Below are 27400 nucleotides of genomic sequence, written 5' to 3' on the forward strand. Positions count from 1 at the left end.
TTCCCTATTTCTGTGTGAACTGGTTCGGGTAGCTTCTGGGAAAGTTCCAGAAGCAGTTGCCAACCTTCAGCTTTTATTTAACAGGTTCATTCGGCAAATCGCTACTTCAGATATCAAACCAGCAATGTGAAAAGGGCTCGAATACCGAGAAACGTGTGGTTATCGTCGCAAAGTTTTGAAATGTAGCTTGAATATAGTTTCGGTTTTTATTTTTATTTCACACCTTTCTTTTTATTCACCAGTTTTCCGAGGTCACGCATTGTTTCTCTGAATATACCTCAAGCTGGGGACTGCATCGTCCCTCAGTGTTACACTAACACAGACCAACATAACCCCCAGGAATATCTACTCCAGTGATAAACTCCAGGATGTGCGCAATCCTATCGCAATTGGACCGATTTTGCTCGCATTGTGAGGGTAAATGTGCAAAGAGAGTCGGGTGCTTGGTTTTAAAAGCATTCGTTCTGAAATCAGAGATACAGGAACTCTATCACCATCGAGTATGAATTGAAATCAATTTGAAATAAGCTTCGCAAATGCGAGTTGTATATATTCCTGTTATTTTACAGAAACGGAATTTTACTGCACAGGATTCCATTCGGCCCATTGTGCCCGTGTTGGCTCTTTGAAAGAGTTATTCAGCTGGTCCCACTCCCCTGCTCTTTCCCCAAAGGCCTGCAATTTTCTTTTCAAATATTTATCCAATTCCCCTTTGAAAGTTACTGCTCAGTGTAATGCCACCGCCCTCTCAGGCTGTGCATTCCAGATCACAACAACTGCCTGTGGAACACACCTTCTTCTCATCGCCTCCTCTGGTTCTTTTGCCAATTATCTTAAATTATCTTTACTTTCAGACTAGTTTCTTATTTAAAAATATACACAGTCTCCACAAAGAAGGGGTCTTAGCCTCCGCTTAAATGTCTTGACTTCAGAATTGCAGTGAATGCCTGCAGTTGGTATTTAAAGTGCCCAGGACGATGTTACCTGCAGCACCAGCTGGAGTGAGTTGAATAGTTGCTCTCCTGTCTGTCTGGTCAGAGTCACAAGCCGTGCTGTTCAGTTCAGTACTTTCTGCTTGTCCGTCTATAAAAGCTCTAGAAAGCAGGAGTACTTGGTAATATACCGTTTTAAAACATTTATTTTGTCGATGTTTCTGTCACTGTTAGATCCCTTTTGTCCCCTGGCCTTGAGTGGAGACCAATTCACAAAGTGTTGAAGAGCAGAGCGGACTGCTCAGATTTTGAGAGCATCTGACAAAGGTGTGTTTTGAACAGAGTGTTCCAACACACGCAGCAAAATAACATTGAATAAGAAAACATTAATTAATATGTATGAAATTGCTTTAGTATTCTGCAGAAAAGAGCGGTAAGTGGCAATACACACAAGCTCACTTAAAATCCCCCAAGGTCATTTAAAAGTACAAAAAATTTCTGTGGAGACATTCAAGGAAGTTATAGAGGGGCTGACTCATAAATAATAGATGACTTGCAGAGAAGACAGTGAGGCTGATACAAGGGAGGTAGGTAGACCGCTTTGTTGCCTGCACTTCACTTGGCTCTCCAGCTAGACTGCTGGGGAACCATGTGAAAGATGACATTGGTTTCATCTTCTATTATATACAATAACCTGCTTCTGATTTATAAAGTTCAGTATCGATGTATATCTATATGCGTCATTTAAGTAGTTGATGTTACACCCTGAAAATTACCAGGATTAGAAAAGGACATTGCGTTTAGAATGTTTTTGATGAAGAACCTACCGCGGTTAGAGTTAAACTTGGTCTTTTCATTGGTGGTACTTTACCGTGGATAGTTTTGTGTTCAGGGTAAATATCTAGTCATCATGAAAATTTGTTGGGATTTCTTGGTTGACTTTGACAACAGGCGCGAATGAAAGAGCTGAAAGCTATTAGAGACCAACCTTGTTCTGAATTATCACGAACCATATTTGTGAAATAGAAGTTATTTAATATAATGTATCTAAACTGTTCCTGGTATAGACCTTAGACTTTCAAAAGTACAGGTGCAAAGTACAATTAATCAAACAAAGACAAGAAAAGGGGGTCTGGGGATTTTATTTTCTGTCGGCGCTGAAGATCTTATTAGAGGTAAACGTGATATTGGTATCATTCTAATCACTACACATTTTTTCAGCTGGATGTTGCATTTGGACTTCTGTAGTTGTACACTCATTAAAACAGCCAACCTTAAAATGTTTTGATGCAAGTATACCAATTTATCTCGCTCATTTAAACCATTTTCAAGCAATGTTCATGTGTAATAGCTTCTCGCTATTGTAATACAACCGCTTTACACAGAATTGTCAGTGCAGAAGGAGGCCATTCAGCCCATCGTGTCCACACTGGGTAAGTAGGATCTATGAGGGAGAGCTGGGTCTCGGTAAACGACAGGTGAATTAATAACTTAGTCAACAATAACTTAGTCATCATAAATAGCTTTTCATTGCAAAAAAGCGCCAGAACAATGCATGTGGGAGGAGAGGGAAGGCAGAGAGTGCATTGTGACGGTATAACTCACAGCCCCTGAGTGATTACTCTCAACAAATAGAATATCACAAATATATCAAACAGCTGAAATATAGCACAGCTGAAGCCGATTCCCCTGGACACTTTGTGAAGTAAAGGAAATGGAAGAGCGATCACCAAGATGTGGCGAGTAAGGGGTTAAAGGGAGCTGGCTGCTGCTCTTTACACAGTGGAAAGTCCCTAATCCAGCATCTCAAAGCCATCTCAATCATTCACAGCTCAGTGTCAGTGTGAAGAGTGAAACACTGGGTGAGTACACAGCAGACTCTCAATGTTTGAAAAGAGATTGGGATGGTTTGTGTCCACTATCCGAGGTTAACCTGGACAAAGGGAAAACCTATTTAGGAAGGTGGATGGGGGAGGGGACAGTTCGCAGATCATTTTAACGCGCTTTCGTGTTGACATGCAAACATTCAGTTTCATATAATGAGTTTTCGCTGGAGCAGACTTGGTGCACTGTGTTAATGAACTTGTCTATAATGGTTTCCACTTCAGGGCTGCTCGGAACTGATCGGCTGAAATGGAGAGAATGGAGATTTTACCCCACACACTGGCAGACAGCAATTTAATCAAAGCGGTCAAGCTGCGAGGTTTGATTAGTGAAGATGTTATTAAACCAATAAGTGCCAAACCCCTTATCCACCATTTGAAAAAGTTGCACATGCACACAGTGCAGTTATGTAGTATGAAAGGATACCATCTGAAGTTCAGGAGAATCTTGGAACAAGCGTTGCTAGATGAGGCGGTGTGGAAAGCATTACAAGAAGCCAAAACACTGAATTGGTGCAAAACGATCAGGAAACACTTTCCACTCCAGGTTTCTGGTAAGAACAATGAAACGGAATCTTTACACTGTGAAACGATTTACATGTACAGTAGAAATACATATATTTCAGCGGAAGTTAATGTTAGATTTCTTATAAACCACCTGCTTTGTTATTCATTCAGAAATGTAGATTAAGATTAAAATACATTTAACATTTTTGCGGGAATACAGTCAGTAAAACAAGTTTAGTGCTTTAAGAAATATCACTGACCTTTTTAAACATCTGTGACCATGTTATAATCATGACTGTAACAGCTGTTTCTGCCGTAAACCTGAGCACCAACGTGAAGTCATAGGATGGTTCAAGTTATCTTAGAAAAAAATGTTGAAACATAATTCATTTGAATGAAATATTTAGATGTAGGCACTGTCCAAAACCCTGAGGCAGCTCCATTATGACCAATTGTGGTTTTATAAGATATATATATATATGTTTGTCTATTTGCATGAATCTCTAAAAAAATTATACATTAACTATTTTATGAATATAATTTTATGATTTTTACACTTCCAGAGGTTGAGATTGAGCTTCAGGGACTTTTGTACAAAAGGGGGCAATCTCAGTGGTAACTGAAGTCAGTGATTGTGTTTTCCGATCCAGCATGCACAATTCATTATGTCGCAGGCGTTTTGGTCACCTTACCAAGGAGAGAACCATTTCTTTAGAGGAGAGTCAGTAGCTCCAGAGTCCAAAGCATGGCTTCATTTACAATCCAAGTCACAGCAGTACTAGAAAGGCAGAGAAGGGATATGATGAATATTGTAATGCCATAACTGCTGCCATCAAGTTTGACATTATTTTATTTCATTTTAAGACTGAAATATCAATTATATACACAAAAGGTGTTCAGTCACACATGAAAGAAAAAAGAGACAGCCATATTAATGCAGTAGCTCATCCTCTCGTTCAAAGATCTGTTACTGTTATGTGGGGACTTTCAGCGATAAACAAAGGCTGTTATTTAAGAAGCATGGAAGTAAAATAAGTCAATCATTACATAGGCCTGAGAATCACAGTCACATGTGGAAAGAATGTTAAATGGCTGTTGTGGTATACTTTTATAAATTTGAAAGGAATCAAGAGCATTAAGTAATAATTTACAGCTGTGACATAGTCCATCACAAAATACTAAAATTATATTATTTCCAAGGAATAGCATTAAAGAATACATGTCTTTTAATTCACATATGGACAGCTCAGAAATCATTTCCCACTGATTTTTGCATGTAAAGGATGTTTATTCAATGAGATAAAAGCATATTTTCTAAATGAATTTATTTTACCAAGTGGACAATCCTCCTCATTCTGGATAAATGCAAAAGCTGACGAAAATTGGGAATATACTGCAGTCCTTGAATAGATCATAAGATTAATCAGAGATGATCTCCTTGCCTAAGGAAGACATACTTGCCTTAAAGGGAGTGCAACAAAGGTTCACCAGGCTGATTCCTGGGATGAGGGTTTTGTCCTAGATGGAGAGATTGAGTAGGCTAGGCATGCTGGATCCATGGGAAACCCCTTGAACTGTATTGGGAAATTTTTCGTTTGCTGTAAAATGTAAAAATGAATCTGGCACGACAAATGTGAAATGGAAGGGTTGTGAGGCAACTCATGATTGTATTGAAGGAAACTGATCTCCCTTGCAATGTTTGTAATTTTTGACTTGGTGCTGTTAGAAACTGTTTGGTAATATATTTTTAACAGATTTTTATGAATAAAGTATATTTTGGAAATTAAAGAAAAAAAATGTATTCCTAAAGTTTAGTAAAATGAGAGGTGACTTCATTGAAACATATAAAATTCCTAAAGGGCTTGACTAGGTAGAGGGTGAGAAGATGTTTCCCCTGGCTGGGGAGTCTAGAACTAGGGCTCACAGTCTTAGAATAAAGGGTAGGCTATTAGGGCAGAGATGAGGAGAAATTTATTCACTCAAAGGGTTGTAAATCTTTGGAATTCTCAACCCCAGAGAGCTGTGGATACTCAGTTATTGAGCATAGTCAAGGCAGAGATCCAGACATTTTTGTGTACTAAGGGAACTAAGGGATATGGGGAGAGTACAGGAAGGTACAGCTGCAATAGATCAGCCATGATCTTATTGAATGATGGAGCAGGTTTGAGGGGCTGAACAGCCTCCCCCTGCTCCTATTTGTTAAGTTCTTATATCCTTAATAAGAGGTCTGTTTCTGTCAAGTTTTGACATGGTCATCTTTCTATTAGATTTCTGGCTACCTGCCATTATAAATCAAATGTATTACTACACATTTGTGAATTATCATGAGTAAGCCAAAACAATTACATATAGATCTGGATTTGAATAAATAAATGCCAGTTAGATTGGCCATTGGATAACTAGGAAGCCACAAAATGGCTGGTGTGGAAGATGCTACAGATGTCACACTGATGCAATAAGGAGTGCTCCTCTGATGTTGGTGCTGAGACATTTTGAAGGACTGCGTAGCGAGAGACTTGTTCTAGATCTGGTTGTGTTGAGAGTGCCTGATGCTGACACTAGGTAGCTGAAAGGTAAGGCATTCCATTCGCCAGCTTGATCATCACTCATGTTAATGAGCATAAAGATCTTTAAAAGTTCTTGAGTGAAACATTTGGAGGCTGAGAGAATACTAGGGAAAAGTGCGTTACTGACTGAAATATTGGCAGTGTAAATAAAAAGGTCTTTTGCATCAAGCAGCCATTTTATTAATGCTGTCACATTCATAGAGCTGGATTTAAAGAGACTGCCACTGAACTTGGCGGCGAGCTCAAAAAGTGGCTGCCCACGTGTGCGGGCTGCACGCCAAAGAGGTTATTTTCTCTTTTCTTTTTTTTTCTCTTTCTTTCTTTCTCGAAGGATCCTGTGAGGAGTGAGATCAGCCCAATTCCCAGGTCTCCATCGACCAACACTTTCCCCTCATCACCTCACAGAATTATCAATTCCCCATGTGTCACAATTTACTGATGCGTCAAGGGAGCTTTACTCTGTATCTAACCCCTTTTTTTTATGGGGACAGTGTAGAGGGAGCTTTACTCTGTATCTAACACCCATGCTGTACCTGTCCTGGGAGTGTTTGATGGGGACAGTGTCACGCCAAAGAGCTGCTACAATCTCCTGCCCGGCGGCTCATTTAAATAGTCAGGAAAGCCCGTCACTCCCAATCATGTAGAGGGGGAGGGCTGTCCATCACCAGCAATGGTGTCAGCTGTCTGTGTGCGGGTGCTGATGCCATTTTGAAAGAGCAGCCAGCCGTGCCAGCATATTTAAATCTTTAAAGATACACCCCCTCTAAATTTATCAAATAAATTTCTAACACCCTTTCCCATCCCCCAATAACAATTACATTAACTATTTTCCCTCCCCCCCCCCAACACAGTTACCTTTTAAATCTGACCTTCCGTCACCTCCCCCCCACCGCCCCGTCCTGAGACTGCAGAAAGTTTAAAGTTCACCCCTTCCCACCACCGCCTACACCCGTTACGTTTATTTGACCCCGTTTCCCCCCCCCCCCCGCCCCCATCCTGGAAATCTTACCTCCTCCCCCCTCCCACCAGTGTCACGTCGGCTTTCCCCAGACAGGGAATTGAAGGTGCGGGAATGCCGGCCGCCACACTGAGGAATGCGGTGGACCCGGAAGTTTAAAGGTAAGTTTATTTAAATTTATTCTTCCTATTCATTTAAATGTTGTAATTCGGTGCCTGTTACCCAGCAGCAGTGAGGTGCTGCCACAGAGCCAGACTGCCACCGCGAGGATTGGCCCGGGCCTTCCCGGCATCAGCCTCTGTGGTGGGCCTCTGCCAGAACAATCTTCCAAACTGACCCCCCCTCCCTCCCCCACCCCACCCCACCCCCCTCTCTCCACCCCCCACCCCGGCCCCTCTCTCCCCACCCCCCCCCCCTCCCCCCCCCACCATGGAGCCCAACATCATGGGCTTAGTAAAATCCAGCCCATAGAATGTGTGTTTCATTTTAAAAAACAAAGTCACTGGTGCCATGTACTACAGGAAATCTGTTTGCTGAACATACTTTGCTCAATAGATATTGATTACAAATACCTATTTTTCATTTGGCGATGCAAATTGAGGATGTTTGGTTTCATTAGCACAAATTTGCAATTGGGAATTTACACGTCTGATTCCACAGTAGGAACTTATTTTTGAGTCTGATGTTTCTAATCGCATTCGTTCCTCCTGCAGATGTTTACTTGCTTCTCCGCCCCGATGTTTCTCTCCCATATACATGTCTTTCTCTCAGCTGTTCTTCTTTCGTTCTTGCTGAAATTTCCCCTTCTCACTCTTTCCATGCTTTTTCTTTCATGGAAACCCCTGATGTAACAGTATATGGTCTGTGTGCTGTAAAAATCCCTCATGTACTGCATTCATAGCACTAGCTGTCAACAAACCCATTCACTTATCATGGTAATAATCACTGTCTGTAACTGAGTTATTGCTTATTGCTGCCAGAATTCTATCACCAAGTGGATATTGGGTGGATATTTCCTGGGCTGGAAGCTCCCTAGGAAGCTCCCTTGCTGTTCAACTCTATCCATGGCCATCTGCTCCCATCCCTAACGTTTTCTCCCCCAATCTGCCCTCTTAAACTGTTTAAATTCCCCTGGCTCTTTAAATCAGTTCATTTTAGCCCTATCTAAAAGTTAACAGTTAGTTTAGTGTATGTTACCTGGGCCCACTGCCCTCCCCCAGTCACACCTGCTCTTTGTTTTCTCAATGAAATTGATCCGGATGAAACTGACGAGCACAGCTGCCGATACTTCAATCTCCGATCCTGCTGTCTTCACAGTCCAGAGTGTCTGCAGCCACGGCATGCGGTAAGTCCATTGAGGTGAAGAAGGAGCTGCGGGACCCGAGAGAAGTCCTGTGAAAAGGTGCCCCGAACACCCAAAACATCCACGAACGGCCCCCCCGGCCGCAACTTCAAAGCGCCCGCGGGAGATGGCTCGGAGAGCATCTGCAGCGCACTGTCGGCAATGCTGCATGCCTTTATTTAAACCACTGCAAAAAAAAAAACCCTTAGCAAATGTAATCACCTCTAAGTCTGCCAAATGATGCTTCACCTCCCGAAGGACGTGGATGAGCTTTCCGGACGTCGATGGTGGGCACTGAGGAAATGGCTTATTACCTGCACCAGATTCCACCCCCCTCCCCCCCCCTTTACCCCCCCCACCCCCGTCCCCTTCCCTGCTCCACCCTCTCAGCTCACCCCCTCACAACCCCGTCCCAGCCCGCCCCCCCCTCGCACCATCTTCACCCCGCACCCCCTTCCCCTGCACCCCCCCCCCCACCCCCTCCCTCTACCCCTCCCCCTTGCATCCCCTCCTCCCACCGGCACCATCCTACACCTGTGTAGGGGCCCCAACAACCCCACTGCCTTGTGGGCGTCTCGGGAGAGACCAAGGCTAAGGGAGTAAACCCTAACAGAAAATCCGGAGCGGAACCCCGTAGGCGGTCATATGTCACCTTTGGCATGTTTCCGGCAGTTCCTGCAGCCATACTGGTGCCAAACGTCGTGTCCTGCACTCCTTTGGACCCCACCAGAAAGGCCGAGAGGGGGGTTTTGACGACTGGGCAACTCTCAACCTCCATAAATTTGCCCAGGCATGCGCCATGGAGAGGTCACTCCACTGACCACCTCCAGGCGCGTATCCATTGTCTCTCGAGATAAGGAGGCCCAAAAGAAAGAAAGAAAGAATTTCAGGCAAATGAATGATCAAGATAAGCAGTCAGGTCACTTTCACTTTCAAGTGATGAAGTATCCACGTCTATCTCACATGACATGAAGGGCCAAGTCCATTAATCCTCATGTACATGACTTTATTATTTGTTCAACACAAACTGTAACAAAATAAACAGGATAGAAATAACCAGAACAGCTAAGTTTTTTGGGATAGGTACCAATTTCTTGATGCCTGGCCTTGGGGCACGAAACTCGGACACCCATAATTCAAGTGCAGTGGAAAACATAAAACAGCATTAGAAAAAGTGAAGTCAAGAATTGCTGAACTGGAGTTTGAGAAGTTACTAATTTGAACTGTTGAAAAACTGTTCTATATCAGTACATCTGATATAATTTCAGTTGCTTAGTAACAAGAAGAATTCAAAGAGGAACTGAACCCAGTTAGTGAAGTCATCTCTCATTAAATTTTTCACTCTTGGTACTGTTCAGCAGTCGCTGTGTTCTACATTGTTCTGCAGATCAAAAAAGTGCCTTTTTAATGATCTCACATGGCATCTTTTTCATACTAATAAACATCACTAAGACTTTTCAGTTCCTATAAAAGGTTTCCTTTACCAGTGACAACAGCTAATGCAATCACTCAACGTATACAGAGAAAGGCTGCAGTTCCAGTCACATGTCAGCTTCAAGTATTTATTTGTTTCTCTGACATATGCATTAAGTTTTGATATATCTAGAAATTCCTATCATTATCTTACATATGCTTGCTGACTCCTTTACACAATTAATGGGAAAATACTGAGAAGTGTTGAGGAAGTGAGGGATCTTAGAGTGAATGTCCACAGATCCCTGAAGGTAGCAGAACAGGTCGATAAGTTGGTTAAGAAGGCAAATGGAATCCTTTCTTTTATTTAGCCGAGGTATAGAATATAAGAGCAGGGAGGTTATGCTGGAACTGTATAAATCATTGGTTAGGCCACAACTTGTGTACTGTGTGCAGTTCTGGTCACCTCATTACAGAAAGGATGTAATTACACTAGAGAGGGTACAGAGGAGATTTACGAGGATGTTGCCAGGACTGGAAAAATGCAGCTATGAGGAAAGATTGGATAGGCTGGGGTTGTTCTCCTTGGAACAGAGAAGGCTGAGGGGAGATCTGATTGAAATGTACAATATTTTGAGGGGCCTGGATAGAGTGGAGGTGAAGGGTCTATTCACCTTAGCAGACAGGTCAGTGACGAGGGGGCATAGATTTAAAGTGATTGTTAGAAAAATTAGAGGGGAGATGAGGAAAAGCTTTTTCACCCAGAGGGTGGTGGGGGTCTGGAACTCGCTGCCCGAAAGGGCAGTTGAGGCAGAGACCCTCAAATCATTAAAAAGGGGTCTGGGTATGCACCTTAAATGCTGTAATCTGCAGGGCTACGGACCAAATGCTGGAAGGTGGGATTAGAATAGGTGAATCGTTTTTCAGCCAGCTCAGACATGATGGGCCAAGTGGCCTCTTTCTGTGCCTTAAACTTTCTATAATTCTATGATATAATCTGGGACATCAGGTATGCAAATTACTTCAAAATCTGATTGGCAAAAATAACCCCATCATTTAGACTTGTCTTTTTTTTGTGGCTGGGCTGCAAGTTTAAAACACACAGAAGTTGTCAGTCCATGTATAACTAGATTGACATATCAGAGTCAAGTGAGGTTAGTCCTAAATCTGAGGGTTTACAACCACTGGAGGGAGACTTTGAAACTTTGAGACCAGTCAGGTGGACTGCCATGTTCTTTTCTGGTACTATCCAATTTGTTTGTCAGAAGTTATCTTTATAAACAGAGACTGGTGACTTTCAAATCATTTACCAGAACTAGGCACTGAGGTAAAAAGACAGCATTATAACTCACTGAACCATCCTATGTCTTTGCAAGTAGTGGTTTAATAATTGTATTTGCCTGGTGTTTATAAACATACTTCCTCTTGAGCAGAAAAAGGGAACAGTCTACTGCATTCCATCTCTCTCTATATGTGGGGTGTTCCAGACACAGACCTTGTCCTGCAGAAAACTTTCCATGAGGCACTGGTCAAAACCCATGAAACAAACTTCAAATTAAGATTGCAGACAGAATACAGAAAAGCCCAGGGATATTTTGACCCAGCTCTGCTTCATGAATCTGAGGTAAGATAAGAAATCTTTCAGTATTTTTATTTAATCACCTCAGTGGAAACAAAGACAAGATGAGAAATAGGCTGCCAAGGTGCAATCACCCATTTTAGCCAACACACAAAGTTACAATTGCTCCCAAGTATTTCATTTTGGTTCTTTTCCTGTCCCGATGACAGAATTTCAAGCTTCCAAAGATATTTTCCTTTCAGAGATAAAATTTAAAAACTGAAAAAGTTTTGCATCTGAGCTAAAGATAGAAAACACTGGAAATGTGCAGCAGGTCAGTTAACATCAGTAACAGGAAAAGCCAGTTTAATGTTATAGGTGTGGACCCCTTTATCAGAATTGAAGGGTCCAAGCCCCTATTGTATTTTTTTAAATGCTGAACTGTCTGTTGTGCATTTGCAGCATTTTACTTTCATTCGCATCTTTTGTTTTTTTCTGGCTTTTATCCACTGCCTGCTTAATTGTTCATAAGATAAAAGTTGTAATAACAAGAGGTCAAAATGGTCCTTGTAATTTTTTTTTTCATTTTGTGCAGCCTGTTTGTTGCCTGCATAGTGCATTCCGGATCGCAATGCTGCCAGTCTGCAGTTTGCAGAGAACACTGGAAGCCAGTACTGACTAAGTTAACTAGGAATTCAAATCTCTCCCTATTCTAGATTTCAGCTAATCTCCATGTCAGTAACATTTTTCACTGACTTTCTCAGTTTATGTCCTTCTAGTTTTTTCTACAACAACAATTTGGATTTAGTTCAATCCAGTTCTTAATGCACCCACATAAAATAAAAGCAAAATACTGCAGATGCTGGAAATCTGAAATAAAAACAAGAAATGCTGGAACCACTCAGCAGGTCTGGCAGCATCTGTGGAAAGAGAAGCAGAGTTAACGTTTCGGGTCAGTGACCCTTCTTCGGAACTGGCAAATATTAGAAATGTCAAAGGTTATAAGCAAGTGAGGCAGGGGTGGGGCAAGAGATAACAAAGGAGAAGGTGTAGATTGGACAAGGCCACAGAATAGCTGACCAGAAGGTCATGGAGCAAAGGCAAACAACTGTTTTTTTTTTCATGTTTGTACCTGCTGCTGTTCAATCTTCAGTCCGTTAACACCCTATCTGTACTTTGGTGTCTTTCAACACACCATTAACATATTGTTTGCCTTTACTCCATGACCTTCTGGTCAGCTATTCTGTGGCCTTGTCCAATCTACACCTTCTCCTTTGTTATCTCTTGCCCCACCCCCGCCTCACTTGCTTATAACCTTTGACATTTCTAATATTTGCCAGTTCCGAAGAAGGGTCACTGACCCGAAACGTTAACTCTGCTTCTCTTTCCACAGATGCTGCCAGACCTGCTGAATGGTTCTAGCATTTCTTGTTTTTATTTCTTAATGCACCCACATCTGCCCAAAACCCAACAAACTATTCAATACTGCATAAAATTAAAACATGGAAACAGGTTTGTTGAACCAACCAGCCTGTATTTAGGTTTATCCTCCACATGAGCAATAGTCCTGCTCCCAGGTGCCTGCCCTGTTATTATATCCCTTTATTCACCTTTCCTTAAACCATTTATCTAACCTATTCTTCAATGTTTACCTGGTCACTGTTTCAGTTAATAACTCCAGTAAGTGCATTCTACAGCTTCATAAATCCCTTGTGTAAAATTATTTCTCCTGCACTCCAACCTAAATCTCTTACATTTACCAATACCCCCTATTCTTCAGTCACTGGAAACAGTCTGTTTCTATCCCTTCACAATTTTAAACAGTGCCATCAACTCACTCCTTAATCTCTTCTGTTCTAATGAAAATAGACCCAAATTTTCCTTCCTCTCTTCATATTACTATATGCCCTTAGCGTAAAGCCATAGAGTCAGTGTTATTATGACACAGAAGGAGGTCATTCAGCCCATAAAGTCCATGCTGGCTCTCTGTACAGTAATCCCATCAGTCCCATTCCCCAGCCCTATCCCTGCAGCCCTGCAAGTGCCCATCTATTTTCTTTCACAATCATTCATTGTTTCTCCTTCCACCACCCTCACAGGCAACAAGTTCCAGCTCATTACCACTTGCTGTGTAAAAAAGTTCTTCCTCAAATCCCCCCCCCCCCCCCACCGCATCTTTTGCCCAAAACCTAAGAACTGCATCACCTAGTCGTTGTAACATTAGCTAATGGGAACAGTCTTTTTTTGTTGACCTTATCTAAGCCTAACATAATCTTGTACACCTCTATCAAATCTCCCCTCAAACTCCTTTGCTCCAAGGAGAACAACCCCAGCTTCTCCGACCTAACTTTGTAGCTAAAATCCCTCATCCCTGGAACCATTCTGGTAAATCTCCTCTGCACCCTCTCAAGGACCCTCACATCCTTCATTAAGTGATTCCACAATATTCTAGTTGTGGCCTAACCAGAGCTTTATAGAGGCTCAGTATATCTTCCCTGCTTTTGTACTCTGTTTACTTCAGATCTCTATTTATGAAGCCCAAGATCCCATATGCTTTGCTCTCTCAATTGGCTGAAAGGGTTTGATATGGTAGAAGCTGAGAGATTGTTCCCACTGGTCAGGGAATCTAGAACACGGGGACACAGTCTCAGGATAAGGGGTCAATCATTCAGGACTGAGATGAGGAGAAATTACTTCACTCAGAGTGTTGTGAATCTTTGGAATTCTCTACCCCAGAGGGTTGTGGATGCTCCTTCATTGAGTACATTTAAGGCTGGGATAGATAGATTTTTGGTCTCACAGGGAATTAAGGGATATGGGGAGTGGGCAGGAAAGTGGAATTGAAGCCCAAGATCAGCCATGATCGTATTGAATGGCGGAGCAGGCTCGATGGGCCGAATGGTCTACTCCTGCTCCTTTTTCTTGTGTTCCTGTGTTCAATATCATGCCGCCTTTAAGGATCTAAGTACATGAACCCCAGGTCTCTCTGTTCCTGCACATTCTTTAGAACTGTGCCATTAAGTCTATATTGTCTCTCCCTACCCTTTCTGCCAAAATGCATCACCTCAAATATCTCTATTAAATTCCGTCTGCCATTTGTCTGCCCATTCTGCTAGCCTGTCTATTTCCTATTGCAGTCAGTGGGCATCATCCTCACTATCTGACACATCTCCAAGTTAGGTACCACCAGCAAATTTTGAAATTTTACTCTGTTATTCCAACATCCAAGTCACAGAATCACAGAATTGTTTCAGCACAGAAGGAGGCCAATCAGCCCATTATGTCTGAATTGACTCCCCAAATGAGCAATTCCCCCACCGTCTCCCCATAACCCTTGTACATTTTCCTCTTCAGATAACTAACTAATTCCCTTTTGAAAGCGATATAAATAATCAGAAAAAACAGTGGTCCCAGCACTGACCCTTGGGGAACACCACTGTCTACCATCCTGCAGTCTGAGAAACAACTATTTACCACAACTCGCTGTTTTCTGTCCTTAAGTCTATTTTTTATCCAAGCTGACACTGACCCTCCTTTTCCATGAGCCTCAATTTTGTTAACCAGCCTTTTATGAGATAATTTGTCAAAGGTTCAAAGGCTTCCTTAAATCCATATAGACAACATCCACTGCTTTCCCTTCATCAACCTTCTCTGTTATTTCATCAAAAAATTTAATTAGATTAGTTAAGCATGATCTGCCTTTTACAAATCCATGCTGGCTATCCTTAATTAATTCAAACCTCTCCAAGTGCCTGCTGATTATTTCCCTGATTATTGTTTCTAAAACCTTACCCACCACTGATGTTAAATTAACTGGCCTGTATTTACTAGGACTGTTCTTACACCTTTTCTTGAATAAAGATGTCACATTTGCCACTCTCCACTCCTCTGGCACCTCCCCCGTATCTTGAGAAGATTGAAAGATTATGATAAGCCCTTCCGCCATCTCCACTCCACTTCCTTGAGCAATCAGAGAGGCAAGCCATCCAGATCAGGCGACTTATCCACTCTAAGCACAGGCAGCCTTTCCAGTCCATTCTTCCTTTCAATTTTCACCCAATCGATTACCTCTAACATCTCTAATTCCACCGAAATTTTGTCAGCATCCTCTTCCTTAGCAAACACGAATACAAAGTACTCATTAAGTATCCTAGCCTTGCCCTGTGCCTCTAAGCATATATTTCCCTCTTTGTCCCTAATAAGCCCCACTCCACCTCTTACTACCCGCTTACTATTTACATGCCAGTAGAAGATTTTTGGGTTCCCTTTTATGTTGACTGTCATTCTATTCTCATATTCTCTCTTTGCCAGTCTTATTTTCCTCTTCACTTCCCCTCTCAACTTATTGTACTTGGCCTGGTTCTCACTTGAAGAATTCACCTGACATTCATCATACACCCTCTTCTTTTGTTTCATCATATTCTCTATCTCCCTCGTCATCCAGTGTGCCCTGGCTTTGGTTCCCTTATCTTCCGCCCTTGTTGGAATGCACCTAGCCTGTACCTGAAACATCTCCTCCTTTAAAGAACATCCATTGTTCCGTTACAGTTTTCCTGTCAATCTTTGGTTCCATTTTACCTTGTCTAGATCCCCTCTGATTCCATTGAATTTAGCCCTCTTCCAATTTAGGAGAGCTACTTCAGATTATCCCTAGCTCTTCTCCATTGCTAATCTAAACCTTATGATATGATGATCACTCTTACCCAAGTGCTCCCCACAGACACTTGGTCAACCTGGCCCACTTCATTCCCCAGCACCAGATCCAGCAATAACTCTTTCCGAGTTAGACTGAGAACATACTGATCAAGGAAATTCTCCTGAACAGATTTCAGAAATTCCTCACCCTCCTTATCCTTTACTCTAACATTGGGCTGAAATTTATACACCTGCTACCGATTTCGGTGGCAGGTGAATCAATGGCGGGCTGCTTGTGCGGGCTGCACGTTGCGGAGCCACTGCAATATTAAGAGCAGCGGCTCAATTAAATAGCTGGGGTGGGCCGCCCCCCATCCCCCCCCCCCCCACACTCCCACCCCCACCCCGTTGAGGCGGAGGGGTGGGCTGTCCGTCCTCAGCAATGGTGTCAGCTGCCTGTGCGCAGGCGCCAACACCATTTTTAAAGGGCTACAAGCCCTACCATTCATTTAAATATTGAAAGAGACATTTAATTAAAAAATTTAATACATTTATTCTGCCCTTCTCCCAACCCCCCCCCAAATAACAAGTAAATTAATGACTTGCCCTTTTTCCCCCTCCCCCCAAAACACCTACATTGTCCCCCTGAGCTTCCCTCCCCCTCCAAAGTACATAAATTTGAAAATATAACCCTTCCCACCATCCCCTACACCAATGATATTACTTTTACGCCACTCCCCACCCCCCCCCACCCCCCCACATTGAGAAACTTACCTCCTCCCCCCCTCCCCACCAGTGTTGCGCCTCGTTTTCCCGGACGGGGATCCGAAGGCACGAGAATGCCGGCCAGCAGCACGATGATCCCACCGGGGCAAACAGCGGGAACCTACATCTCATCAGTTCATTGATTTGAATTAATTTAAATATTTAAATGGTGGTCCCATCGCCGAGTGGTGGGGGTCCGCCACGAGGCCTCGCCGCCGCCGCTGGCAATATCGGGCCAGGCCTTCCCAGCGTCAGGGTGCATGGCGGCCCTCTCACAGAGGCATTTTCCAGCTCCCCCCACCAAGACCCCAATGTCAGGGGGTCTGTAAAATTCAACCCATTTCCCAGTCGATATTTGAATAATTGAAGTCCCCCATTATCACCACTCTATAGTTCTTGCACATCTCTGTGAGTTCCCTGAAGGTTTGCACCTCTGTCTCTCACTATTTGGAGGCCTATAGAATACCCCCAGTAGTGTGATCATACCCATTTCACTTCTCAACTCTAACCAAATGGATTTTGTCCTTGCCCTCTCTTGGACATTCTCTCTTTCCAACACTGCAATGTCTTCCCTAATCAGTACTGCCACTCCACCTCCCTTTTTCCTTCCCTATCTTTTATGAACGTGTTGTACCCTTGAATATTAAGCGCCTGGTCCTCACCATTTTTAAGCCATGTTTCTGTTGTTGCCACTACATCATATTCCCACATGGCTATTTGTGCTTGTAGCTCACTAACCTTATTCACCACATTTTGTGCAATTCTGTACATGCATTAAAAACCTGTCCTTGTATTCCTCATAGTTCTTCTTAGTCTGCTCCTATCTAATATGCTACTATTTCCTTCTCTAGTACTATTCCACACTCTCACTCCTTTATGCACCTTATTCCTCTTCTATAGGCTGCGCCCATCCCCACTGCCAATTTTGTTTAAACCTCCCAACCACACTAATGAACCTCCCCATGAGGACATTGGTCCCAATTCTGTTGAGGTGCAACCCATCCCTTTTGAATAGGTGCCTCGTACCCCACAACTGGTCCCAGTGCCCCAAGAATCTGAAGCTCTCCCTCGTGCACCATGCTTCAAGCCACACATTGATCCTCCCTATCTTCCTATTTCCACTCTTGCTAGCTTGTGGCACTGGGAGAAGTCCAGAGGTGACAACCTTCGAGGTCCTACTTTTTAAACTTTTTCCCTAGCTGCTGAAAATCTGACCATAGGCTCTCAATACCTGCTCTCTCTATATCGTTGGTACCAATGTGTACCACATTCTGACTCACTCCCTTCCCCCTGCAGAATATTCTGCACCCTCTCTGTGATGTACTTTACCCTGACATCAGGGAGGCAACACAGCATATAGGACTCACGATGATAGTTACAGAAATGCCTGTCTATCCCCCTAACTGTGGAATCTCCTATAATGACTGCATTTATCTCCTTGCTGTTTGCGAGTAGCACACACCCTGAAGACTCCTGCACTTCCTGCCTCTTCCTACTCTTCCAGAAGGCCACCCTCTACTATCCTGAACTATCACTGCCTGTGGGGTGACCACATCCTGCAACGTATGATCCAGAAAACTCTCATCCTCCCTGATGCTCCGCAGTGACTCCAGCTGCCCCTCAAGCCCAGAAATCCTGAACTCGAGCTCAAGGAGCTGGAGACACTTCCTATGCACTTCCTACTCCAAGACACATAACGTGCCCTTAGGTTCCGACATGGCACAGGAATTGCAAGCAACAGCTCTCAGCTGCCCATCCCTGATCTAAGAAAAAAATCTCAATTCCTTCTTTTGGAATTTCGTTAATACCTTGTATAAACTATTAATTTTAATTAATGCCTCTAGATCTGATCTGTGCTAATGCTCTTCATACTAATTCCCTTGTGGTTATACTTAATCTGAATGAAATTTTATGAATTAATTTAACTAGTTAGGTTACTTTATTGTTTTGTCTGTCCAAGTTTAAACCACTGCTCCAGTTTTTTTTAAAACAACTAATACTCACCAACCTATCACCTCCCTGCTGTCCTCTGACATGACTCCTTGCCTGTTCTCCTGCGCGCGCTCTCTTTTATCCCCTTTTGCCGCTATTGGGTCTCCGATCATGTCCGTGATGTTGGTGGATTACTACATCCTCTCTATTGCTTCAACATCCTATAGTGTGCAGCCCAAAGCTGCACACAGTACTCCAACTTTCCACATGTATGATTTGAGTGAGGAAGGCAAAGACTGGAGGTCTTGCATCTCCAATATAAATTCCTCAATACACAGGCTGTGCTGTGAAACCCAAAAAGGAGCAGACGTCACAGATAATAATGGAAAAGCTTCTAAGCTCTTACTAAGGTCTTGTATGGAGTTACCATTACACTTTGACTTTGATATTCTATGTCTTATTTCCACAAACCCAATATTACATTAGCTTTTATATGACTTTATCCATTCGAGATTTGATTTTTAATGTCTTGTGAAGCTGAACCACCAGATCACTCTGTTCTTCCACATCTCCCAACATTCCTCAATTCAAAATATAATTATTACTTTTTTTTTTTAACCGCAATGTACTATCTACCTTTTACTGTTATTAAATTCCATCTTCTTTGCCCATTCCACCATCCTATCTCTATCTCCCTTGGTTCTCAGAATGTTTTATTATGACTCCTTTATTCCCTCCAAAAATCTTGTTGAAATTTCAGATTGTTAGTACATTTCTTCTCGATACTGTACATCAAGTGTTACAACTTATTAGCTCCCATTCCCCATTGATCTGATCCTTGAAGATCTAAAAGCAGATCCTGAGTTTTGGGATGATCCTAGTCGGCCTTCCTTTCCCATTTTTGGAAGTGTTAACATCCTGATTTCTCCACTTGGCCCACAGTAGGGTTCCATGTTATGGTAAACTGATACATTTCACCGAATTAAACCAGTATTAAATCAGATCATCACAAGTCTGGACGATGGAGTTATCAAGTTGTTGTCAATGCCAACATATATCTGGCCTTCACTTACAGGAAGTAGACTTTCTATGGAATGGAAAGTGATCTCGCAAGTTTTCTTTCTTCTAAGGAATTCCACCTGACCTATCCAGTCTTTTATTATTTCAATCAGAGGATTTATGGCACAGAAGAGGAGGCCATTCAGCCCCTGTGTATGATAAATCATTCTTAAAGTGAAATTATATACTCGAACACCATTTCCCTCTTGTCTCCCCAATTCTTTTTGTAGTCTTCTTCAAATATTTATTCTTTTTAAATATTGAATAATATCTAATGCTAAAGGATTCCATATTCTAACAACCCTTTGTGTGGAATAAAATGCTTCCTAACTTATCCCGAACCACAATAGATCAAGTCATATGTGAAGTAGATTAATGCCTCAAAACTTAGCTGTGTATAAACATTCTAGAGACGATGCGGTTATTGAAAAAAAAATGGACTCCCTCCCAATCCAGCAAGTTCTTTGTCAAGGAAGGAGGCGTCTGTTTCCTGACAGTAAGAATAGGGAGGAAGCATGGTGCAATCTTGCACATGCTACAGCTGGTGATCTCTTGATTTAAAGTGGTACTGGCTTCACAGTAAAATGTTTGCTAAACATTGTTTGCAGTGTCATGGCATAAATCTCATTAAAACATACTATTGAATCACTTATGGCAAAAATTATTCAGGCTCCCCTGACTCTTTTCCTCACCGAACTGGAAAGAATAATCAAACACTTATAATGGATGTACAAGTGCACTGATTTGCTAAACTGAAGACATGCAGAATAAGAGGGGGGTATCTTTCACTTCTACAATCTGCAATCAGCACAAAGTCTATTATTGTTGTTCAGTTATATGTTCAAGACTTAGATCCTTATTTGTATCAGTCATTGGGTAGTTTATTCAGCCGCACTCATAGCTACCCATTGGTAAATATTTAACTGGATAAATATTTATCCTTTTCTTCATTCATAGGATGTGGGCATTGCTGACAAGGCCAGCATTTATTGCCCATTCCTAATTACCCTTGAGAAGGTGGTGGTGAGCCACCTTCTTGAACCACTGGAGTCCATGTGGGGTAGGTGCAACCACAGTGCTGATAGGGAGGGAGTCCTAGGATTTTGACCCAGCAACAGTGAAGGAACGGCGATATAGTTCCAAGTCAGGATGGTGTGTGACTTGAAGGGGAACTTGCAGGTGATGGTGTTCCCATGCATCTGCTGCCCTTGTCCTTCTAGGTAGTAGAGGTCGCGGGTTTGGAAGGTGCTGTCGAAGGAGCCTTGGTGAGTTGCTGCAATGCATCTTGTAGATGGTACACACTGCTGCCGCTGTGCATTGGTGATGGAGGGAGTGAATGTTTTAAGTAGTGGATAGGGAGCCAACTTACAATTCAGCCTTTAAGCACATAATTTAATTAAACAACTAATTGTTAAATTTGAGCTAGAAATGAGTTGAAACAATAAATAACAGCAATTTAATTTGAAAATCGGCAGTGCTGGATCTTCCATAAGGTTCCTAACAAACCAGAGATTTGGAAGCATAAAAATAAAATGAAGTGAACATGTAAGATTGAGCCTTTGTTCAGATTTTGGTTTTAGAGTCTTACTCTAAGTTTTGTTTTGCTGAGAGTGCCTGATGCTTACACTGGGTAGTTGATTCCATTCCCCAGCTCGATCATGTTAATGAGCATAAAGATTTTTTTAAAGTTCTTGTGAAACATATGGAGACTGTTCGAGAGAAGGTGAATAAAATGCTCGGGAAAAGTCCATTACTGACCGAAATATCAGCAGGATAAATAATACCAGGGTATTTACTGCTGCTTTATTTAAATCCTATTTTTAATGTAAAGGCATTAAGTGGATGTTGGGGGATTATTGCTGGGGTATTTCCAGTTTTCCTTCAGTGGGTTTTTACCAGTGGATAATTTTATTTTGTAGTACGATGATCAATAACAATCACACCAAATGTTATCTCTCCTAAAAATTAATCTAATTTATCTTCCACCCTATCACAGACCTTCCCTTTTGTTTTTTTTCCTACCCTCCCCCATTTCACTTGCTTCCAACCTATCAAAGCCTGGCTACCCACCCGAACCCGACTAGATCCAATGACATGTGTCGGGTTCAGCTCGGGTCTGGTCTATATTCCGAGTCCAGCATTCGGGCTCAGGTCGGGTCGGGTCGGGCTGGACAGTGCTGCCTTCAGGAACTCATGGGATCAGGCTCACCCATGATTCCCCACAACTCCATCCACAGGAATAGCCTGCTGCCAGAACGGATGAATAGGATCACAAGTATTTCCATTTGAACAAGTTAGAGCACAATAACATGTTTGATATCATTAAATTTAAAGCAATATTTGGGTCGGGTCAGATTGGGTGTGAAAAACATGAAAGGACTCTGGCCCGGGTCAGGTTCGGGGGGCTGTGGTTGGGTCAGGCCCAGGTCGGGTTCGGGGGGCTGTGGTCGGGTCGGGCCCGGGTCAGGTTCGGGGGGGCTGTGGTCGGGTCGGGCCCAGGTCAGGTTCGGGGGGCTGTGGTTGAGTCGGGCCCGGGTCAGGTTCGGGGGGCTGTGGTTGAGTCGGGCCCGGGTCAGGTTCGGGGGGCTGTGGTTGAGTCGGGCCCGGGTCAGGTTCGGGGGGGCTGTGGTCGGGTCAGGTTCGGGGGGCTGTGGTCGGGTCGGGCCCGGGTCAGGTTCGGGGGGCTGTGGTTGGGTCAGGTTCGGGGGGGCTGTGGTCGGGTCGGGCCCGGGTCAGGTTCGGGGGGCTGTGGTTGGGTCAGGTTCGGGGGGGCTGTGGTCGGGTCAGGTTCGGGGGGCTGTGGTCGGGTCGGGCCCGGGTCAGGTTCGGGGGGCTGTGGTTGGGTCGGGCCCAGGTTGGGTTTCAATTTTATACCCGAGCAGGCCTTTAAAACCTATTACATTTCCAACCTTTCCCAGTTCTGATGAAAGGTTATTGACCTGAAACACTAACTCTGTCGCAATCTCCATAGATGTTGCCAGACCTGCTATTTCCAGCATTTTATTTTCTTATTTTACACCAAAGGTGCAGTCTGACATTTTGCAAGATGATTTCATCAGATCAGAAGAAATAGGAGGAGCAGGCCATTCAGTCCATCGAGTCTGCTCCGCCTTCAAACAGATCATGGCTGATCATCTACTTCTACGCCATTTTTCCCACTATCCCCATATCCCTTGATGTCGTTAGATTTCTGAGTACTATCAATTTCAGTCTTGAACATGCTCAATGATTGAGCTTCCACAGCCCTCTGGGGTAGAGAATTGCACAGATTCACCACCCTCTGAGTAAAGAAATTCTTCCTCATCTCAGTCTTAAATGGCCTGTCCCTTATTCTGAGACTGTGTCTCCTTGTTCTAGATTCACCAGCCAGAGGAAACATCCTCTCCACATCCACCCTGTCACACCCTGTAAGAATTACGCAAGTTAGAATGAGATCACCTCTCATTCTTCAAAGCTCTAGAGAATACAGACCCAGTTTCCTCAATCTCTCCTCATAAGACAATCCCGCCACCCCAGGGATTAGTCTGGTAAACCTCCATTGCACTCCCTCTATGGCAAGCATACTCTACCTTAGATAAGGAAATCAAAATTGTACACAATACTCCAGGTGCAGTTTCATCAAGGCTCTACACATTAAAGCAATACATCTTTACTCCTGTACTCAAATCCCCTTACAATGAAGGCCAACATACCACTTGTCCTCTTATTTGATTGTTGCACCTGCATACTAGCTTTTAGTGACTCATGAACAAGGACACCCAGGTCTCTTTGGACATCAACACTTCCCAACCTCTCACTATTTAAGAAATACTCTGCCTTTCTGTCTTTCCGACTAAAGTGGATCTTCTTTCTTTTGGGCCTCCTTATCTCGAGAGACAATGGATACGCGCCTGGAGGTGGTCAGTGGTTTGTGAAGCAGCGCCTGGAGTGGCTATAAAGGCCAATTCTGGAGTGACAGGCTCTTCCACAGGTGCTGCAGAGAAATTTGTTTGTTGGGGCTGTTGCACAGTTGGCTCTCCCCTTGCGCCTCTGTCTTTTTTCCTGCCAACTACTAAGTCTCTTCGACTCGCCACAATTTAGCCCTGTCTTTATGGCTGCCCGCCAGCTCTGGCGAATGCTGGCAACTGACTCCCACGACTTGTGATCAATGTCACACGATTTCATGTCGCGTTTGCAGACGTCTTTATAACGGAGACATGGACGGCCAGTGGGTCTGATACCAGTGGCGAGCTCGCTGTACAATGTGTCTTTGGGGATCACTTCACACGTATTCACATTATATTCAATCTGCCATGTTCTTGCCCATTCACTTAGCCTGTCCAAAACCCCTTGAAGCCTCCTTGTATCCTCCTCACAACTTATATTCCCACCTAGTTTTGTGTTATCAAATTTGGAACTATTACAATTGGTCCCCGTATCCAAATCATTTATATAGATTGTGAACAGCTGTGGCCCAAGCATCGATCCTTGCAGTACCCCACTAGTAACAGCCTGCCACCCTGAGAATGACCCATTTATTCTTACTCTCTGCTTCCTGTCTGCTAACCAATTTTTGATCCATACCAGTATATTACCCCCAATCCCATGTGCTCTAATTTTGTTTACTAACCTCCTGTGTGGGACCTTATCAAAATCCTTCTGTATATCCAAATACACCACATCCACGGGTTCTCCTTTATCTATGCTACAAGTAACACCTCAAAAAACTCCAACAGGTTTGTCAAACATGATTTCCCTTTCACAAATCCATGTTGACTCTGCCCAATCATATCATTGGGCTGAATTTTATTCGGGTGCCATGCATTTAGCAGCTGCCACAGAGCCCCCGCAATAGTATCAGGCGACGAACTGCCCTCCCCATATTATGTGGGGAGAGGCGGGACATTCAGCACAGTGAGAGACCTTTTGACAGCTGTGTAGGAGGTGCTGGGACCCTATTTTAAATGCCCCAGCACCTGCTTCCTGACAGCTGTCAAAGAAATACTTACCGACAACTGAAGAGTGGGGCTGCTGTCAATCTGGCAGCAAAGCAGAAAGTGCTGGAGAAATCCAGCAGGTCAGGCAGCATCTGTGGAGAGAGAAGCAGAGTTAACTTGTCCAGGTTCACAGGCCTGATAGTTAACTCTGCTTCTCTCTCCACAGATGCTGCCTGACCTGCTGGATTTCTCCAGCACTTTCTGCTTTGCTGCCACATACTTACCCTGCTGTGTCCCAGTGTCCTGTGAAGTTCCGATCCTCTTCTCCCACTCAAGTATAACAATCTTTCTTGTAGGCGTGCTGCACCTGGCTGAATAATCTTAATTTTGCACATTCCAGGATGTGAGACTTAAATAGACCATTAAAGGTATTACAGAGGTTTACAGAGAATACACTGACACAAATGGGAATGCACGGGTGTTACAGCAATGTAAATACATCCTTCACTAAATGTTTCTCACCAACATGTGTGTCCTTTTCTCTGTGCGAATGATGTGTGCCAGCATGTAGCACCAATGTCACATCCCTTTGCACCGTTGGCCCTTCAGGAGAGCCAACGTATGCAATAACATAGCACAGCAGGTGAGTGAGGGTGATGTGTGGCTTGCAGAACTCATGTCAGTTCCTATGGAGCAGACAGTCTTTGTCTGATAAGCCACTGCTGTACATCCCTAGCTCACTGCTAGCCCTACGTGCAGAGCCTGGGTGCCATCTGCCCTCCAATGCATCTTTCATGTTGTAGGTCCTCGGCATCCTCATAGTCTGAGGAGGAATCCTGTTGATGTCTCTCCGCATCATGCCGGGCCTGGCCCCTATTGGGTGCGTAGTTGTGCAGAGCAGCAAAGAAAGGAGCTGGCCTTTTCAGCCCATAGTACAGGGCATCACCCTATCCATCCAGACATTGGAAGTGCTCTTTCAGCGTGCTGATCTCCTGCTCAATTGTGGCTCATGTAGCTCAGTGGCTGGTGTTGTATCTCTCCTCTTCAGCAGTGGTGGGGTCCCTCACTGGTGTCGGGAGCCATGTCTGCAAGGGATAGCCCTTATCTCCAAGAAGCCACCCCTCCATCTGAGCCAGTTCAGTGAGCAGCGGTGGCAGCTGGGGCTGGCGCAGGTCCCAGGTGTCATGGTAGCTGCTTGAGAAGCGGTCACAGATTTGCATGAAGCATCTCCGGTGATCACAGACCAGCTTCACCTAGATTGAGAGGGCTCCTCTAATGGTGATGTCTGCAGGTGGTAGCCTGGCAGTAGGCAGCAGTTTATAAACATTACAACCTATGATTCTCTGGCAATGGTGCCGAAACTGATGGCCCTTTGGGCCTGGCTGTGAGAGTCCGTCCTGAAGCGGACATACTTACTGACCCTCTGGTGCAGGACATTGGTGACCTCCATGATGCACTGGTGCACTGCTGACTATGTGACCCCACAAAGGTCTCTGGTGTGCTCCTGAAATGCTGCAGAGGCATCTAGCTTGAGAACTGCTGCCACTATGTGGACTGAAGGCATAGGATGTCCACCGAAGCCATCTTTGGTCATCTTTGAGCAGGGTACAGAGACGTGTCACCACCTTCTCTACATGCACAATTACCTCTGACACTGGTGTTCTGATGTCCGATGGCATGTCATGTGGGGCCTGTAAATGCACGGCAATAGAAATGGCGAGCTCCCCTTGGGGGCTGCTGCTCACGACCAGGAGCCTCTACGTGGATCACACCTGCCTGTTGATTTTGCCTCTGGCGCATATGGATCCTCACGAGCAGAGGATCACACAATGTAGGATGAGCCAGACCCATTTCCATGTGATAAATAAAGTTGAACCCTTTATGTATTCGAAGGTTCCTAACAGGGCATGGATTGGTGTTGACGGATACATCAGGTGCTTTCATGCATCAACTATGTGGCATGCCATGGCATTGCCCATCTTGGCCAACAGTAAGCAGCACAGCATGACCACATCAAGATCCTACCAGCTGAATCTATTGCCCCCACCATCCATATAACCTTAATGCTCCTACCCTTTCTGGCACCCTCCCCACTTGGGGTGACTAGAGTGCCGTTGCTCCTTCACAAATACATATAAACGCAGAGCGTACACTGTTTATGGAGAGAAAGTACACAGTACCTCCCTTCATGCTGGCAGAGCTTTCCCTCCCTCCTCCCTTGCAGTATGCAGAGTGAGACCCCTGAAAAGGAACTTACCTTCTGCCGCAAAACCTTCTGCCTCTGAGGACCTGCCAGCTTTTCAAATTGTGAACGGGACGGCAAATGACGGCTGCCTGTTCAGCAAAAAATCCAGAGGTGTCCATAGAGAGGCGCCGGGCTGCATTATCTGCAGAGGTAAGTACCGTTTAACAAATTGTAATTGGGGTGCCGCTGCCATGTGGCGGGGTGCCCGCACCAAGGTCCCCCCGCCGCCGGTAATTTGCAGCGGGCCATTCTCGACATCGCGGGTCGAGGCGGACCTCTCCCTGCAGAATTTTACTGGCCCCCACGCCACGATCCACAGCGTCGAGGGACCGGTAAAATTCGGCCCATTATTTTCCAAGTGTCCAGTTATCTCATCCTTTATAATAGATCCTAACCTTTTCCCTGCTACTGATGTCAAACTAACAGGTCTGTAGTTCTCCATTTTTTCTCTCGCTCTTTTCTTAAATAGTGGGGTTACATTCGCTACTTTCCAGTCTGCAGGAACCCTCCCAGAATCTTTAAAATTTTGAAAGATAACCACCAATGCATTTACTTTCTCTACAGCCACCTCCTTCAATACTCTGGGATCCAGGGGATTTATCAACTTTTAATCCAAATAATTTTTCGAGTACGACCTCTTTATTGATACTAATTACTCTCTGTTCCTCATTATTACAAGTCCCTTGGT

The 27400-nt window shown here is 44.0% G+C and overlaps 1 protein-coding gene across 9 annotated transcripts in view; it reads left to right on the forward strand.

Annotated features, from left to right (window-relative positions):
* The window catches only part of LOC137347339 (tumor necrosis factor alpha-induced protein 3-like), a 145796-nt gene that overhangs the window by 75728 nt on the left and 42668 nt on the right, over window positions 1-27400 (forward strand). For 6 of the 9 annotated variants that reach the window (XM_068011790.1, XM_068011788.1, XM_068011791.1 and 3 more), the window contains 2 exons: window positions 3041-3369; window positions 11033-11226. In XM_068011790.1, coding sequence (XP_067867891.1) covers window positions 3066-3369; window positions 11033-11226 — 498 coding nt within the window. In that variant the 5' untranslated portion in view covers window positions 3041-3065. Of the gene's footprint in view, window positions 1-242; window positions 418-441; window positions 2795-3040; window positions 3370-11032; window positions 11227-27400 lie in introns of those variants that run through there. The other 3 variants (XM_068011792.1, XM_068011793.1, XM_068011794.1) reach the window with 3 other exon arrangements.

This window comes from Heterodontus francisci, chromosome 31 (genome assembly GCF_036365525.1).
Source record: "Heterodontus francisci isolate sHetFra1 chromosome 31, sHetFra1.hap1, whole genome shotgun sequence".
Taxonomy (NCBI): domain Eukaryota; kingdom Metazoa; phylum Chordata; class Chondrichthyes; order Heterodontiformes; family Heterodontidae; genus Heterodontus; species Heterodontus francisci.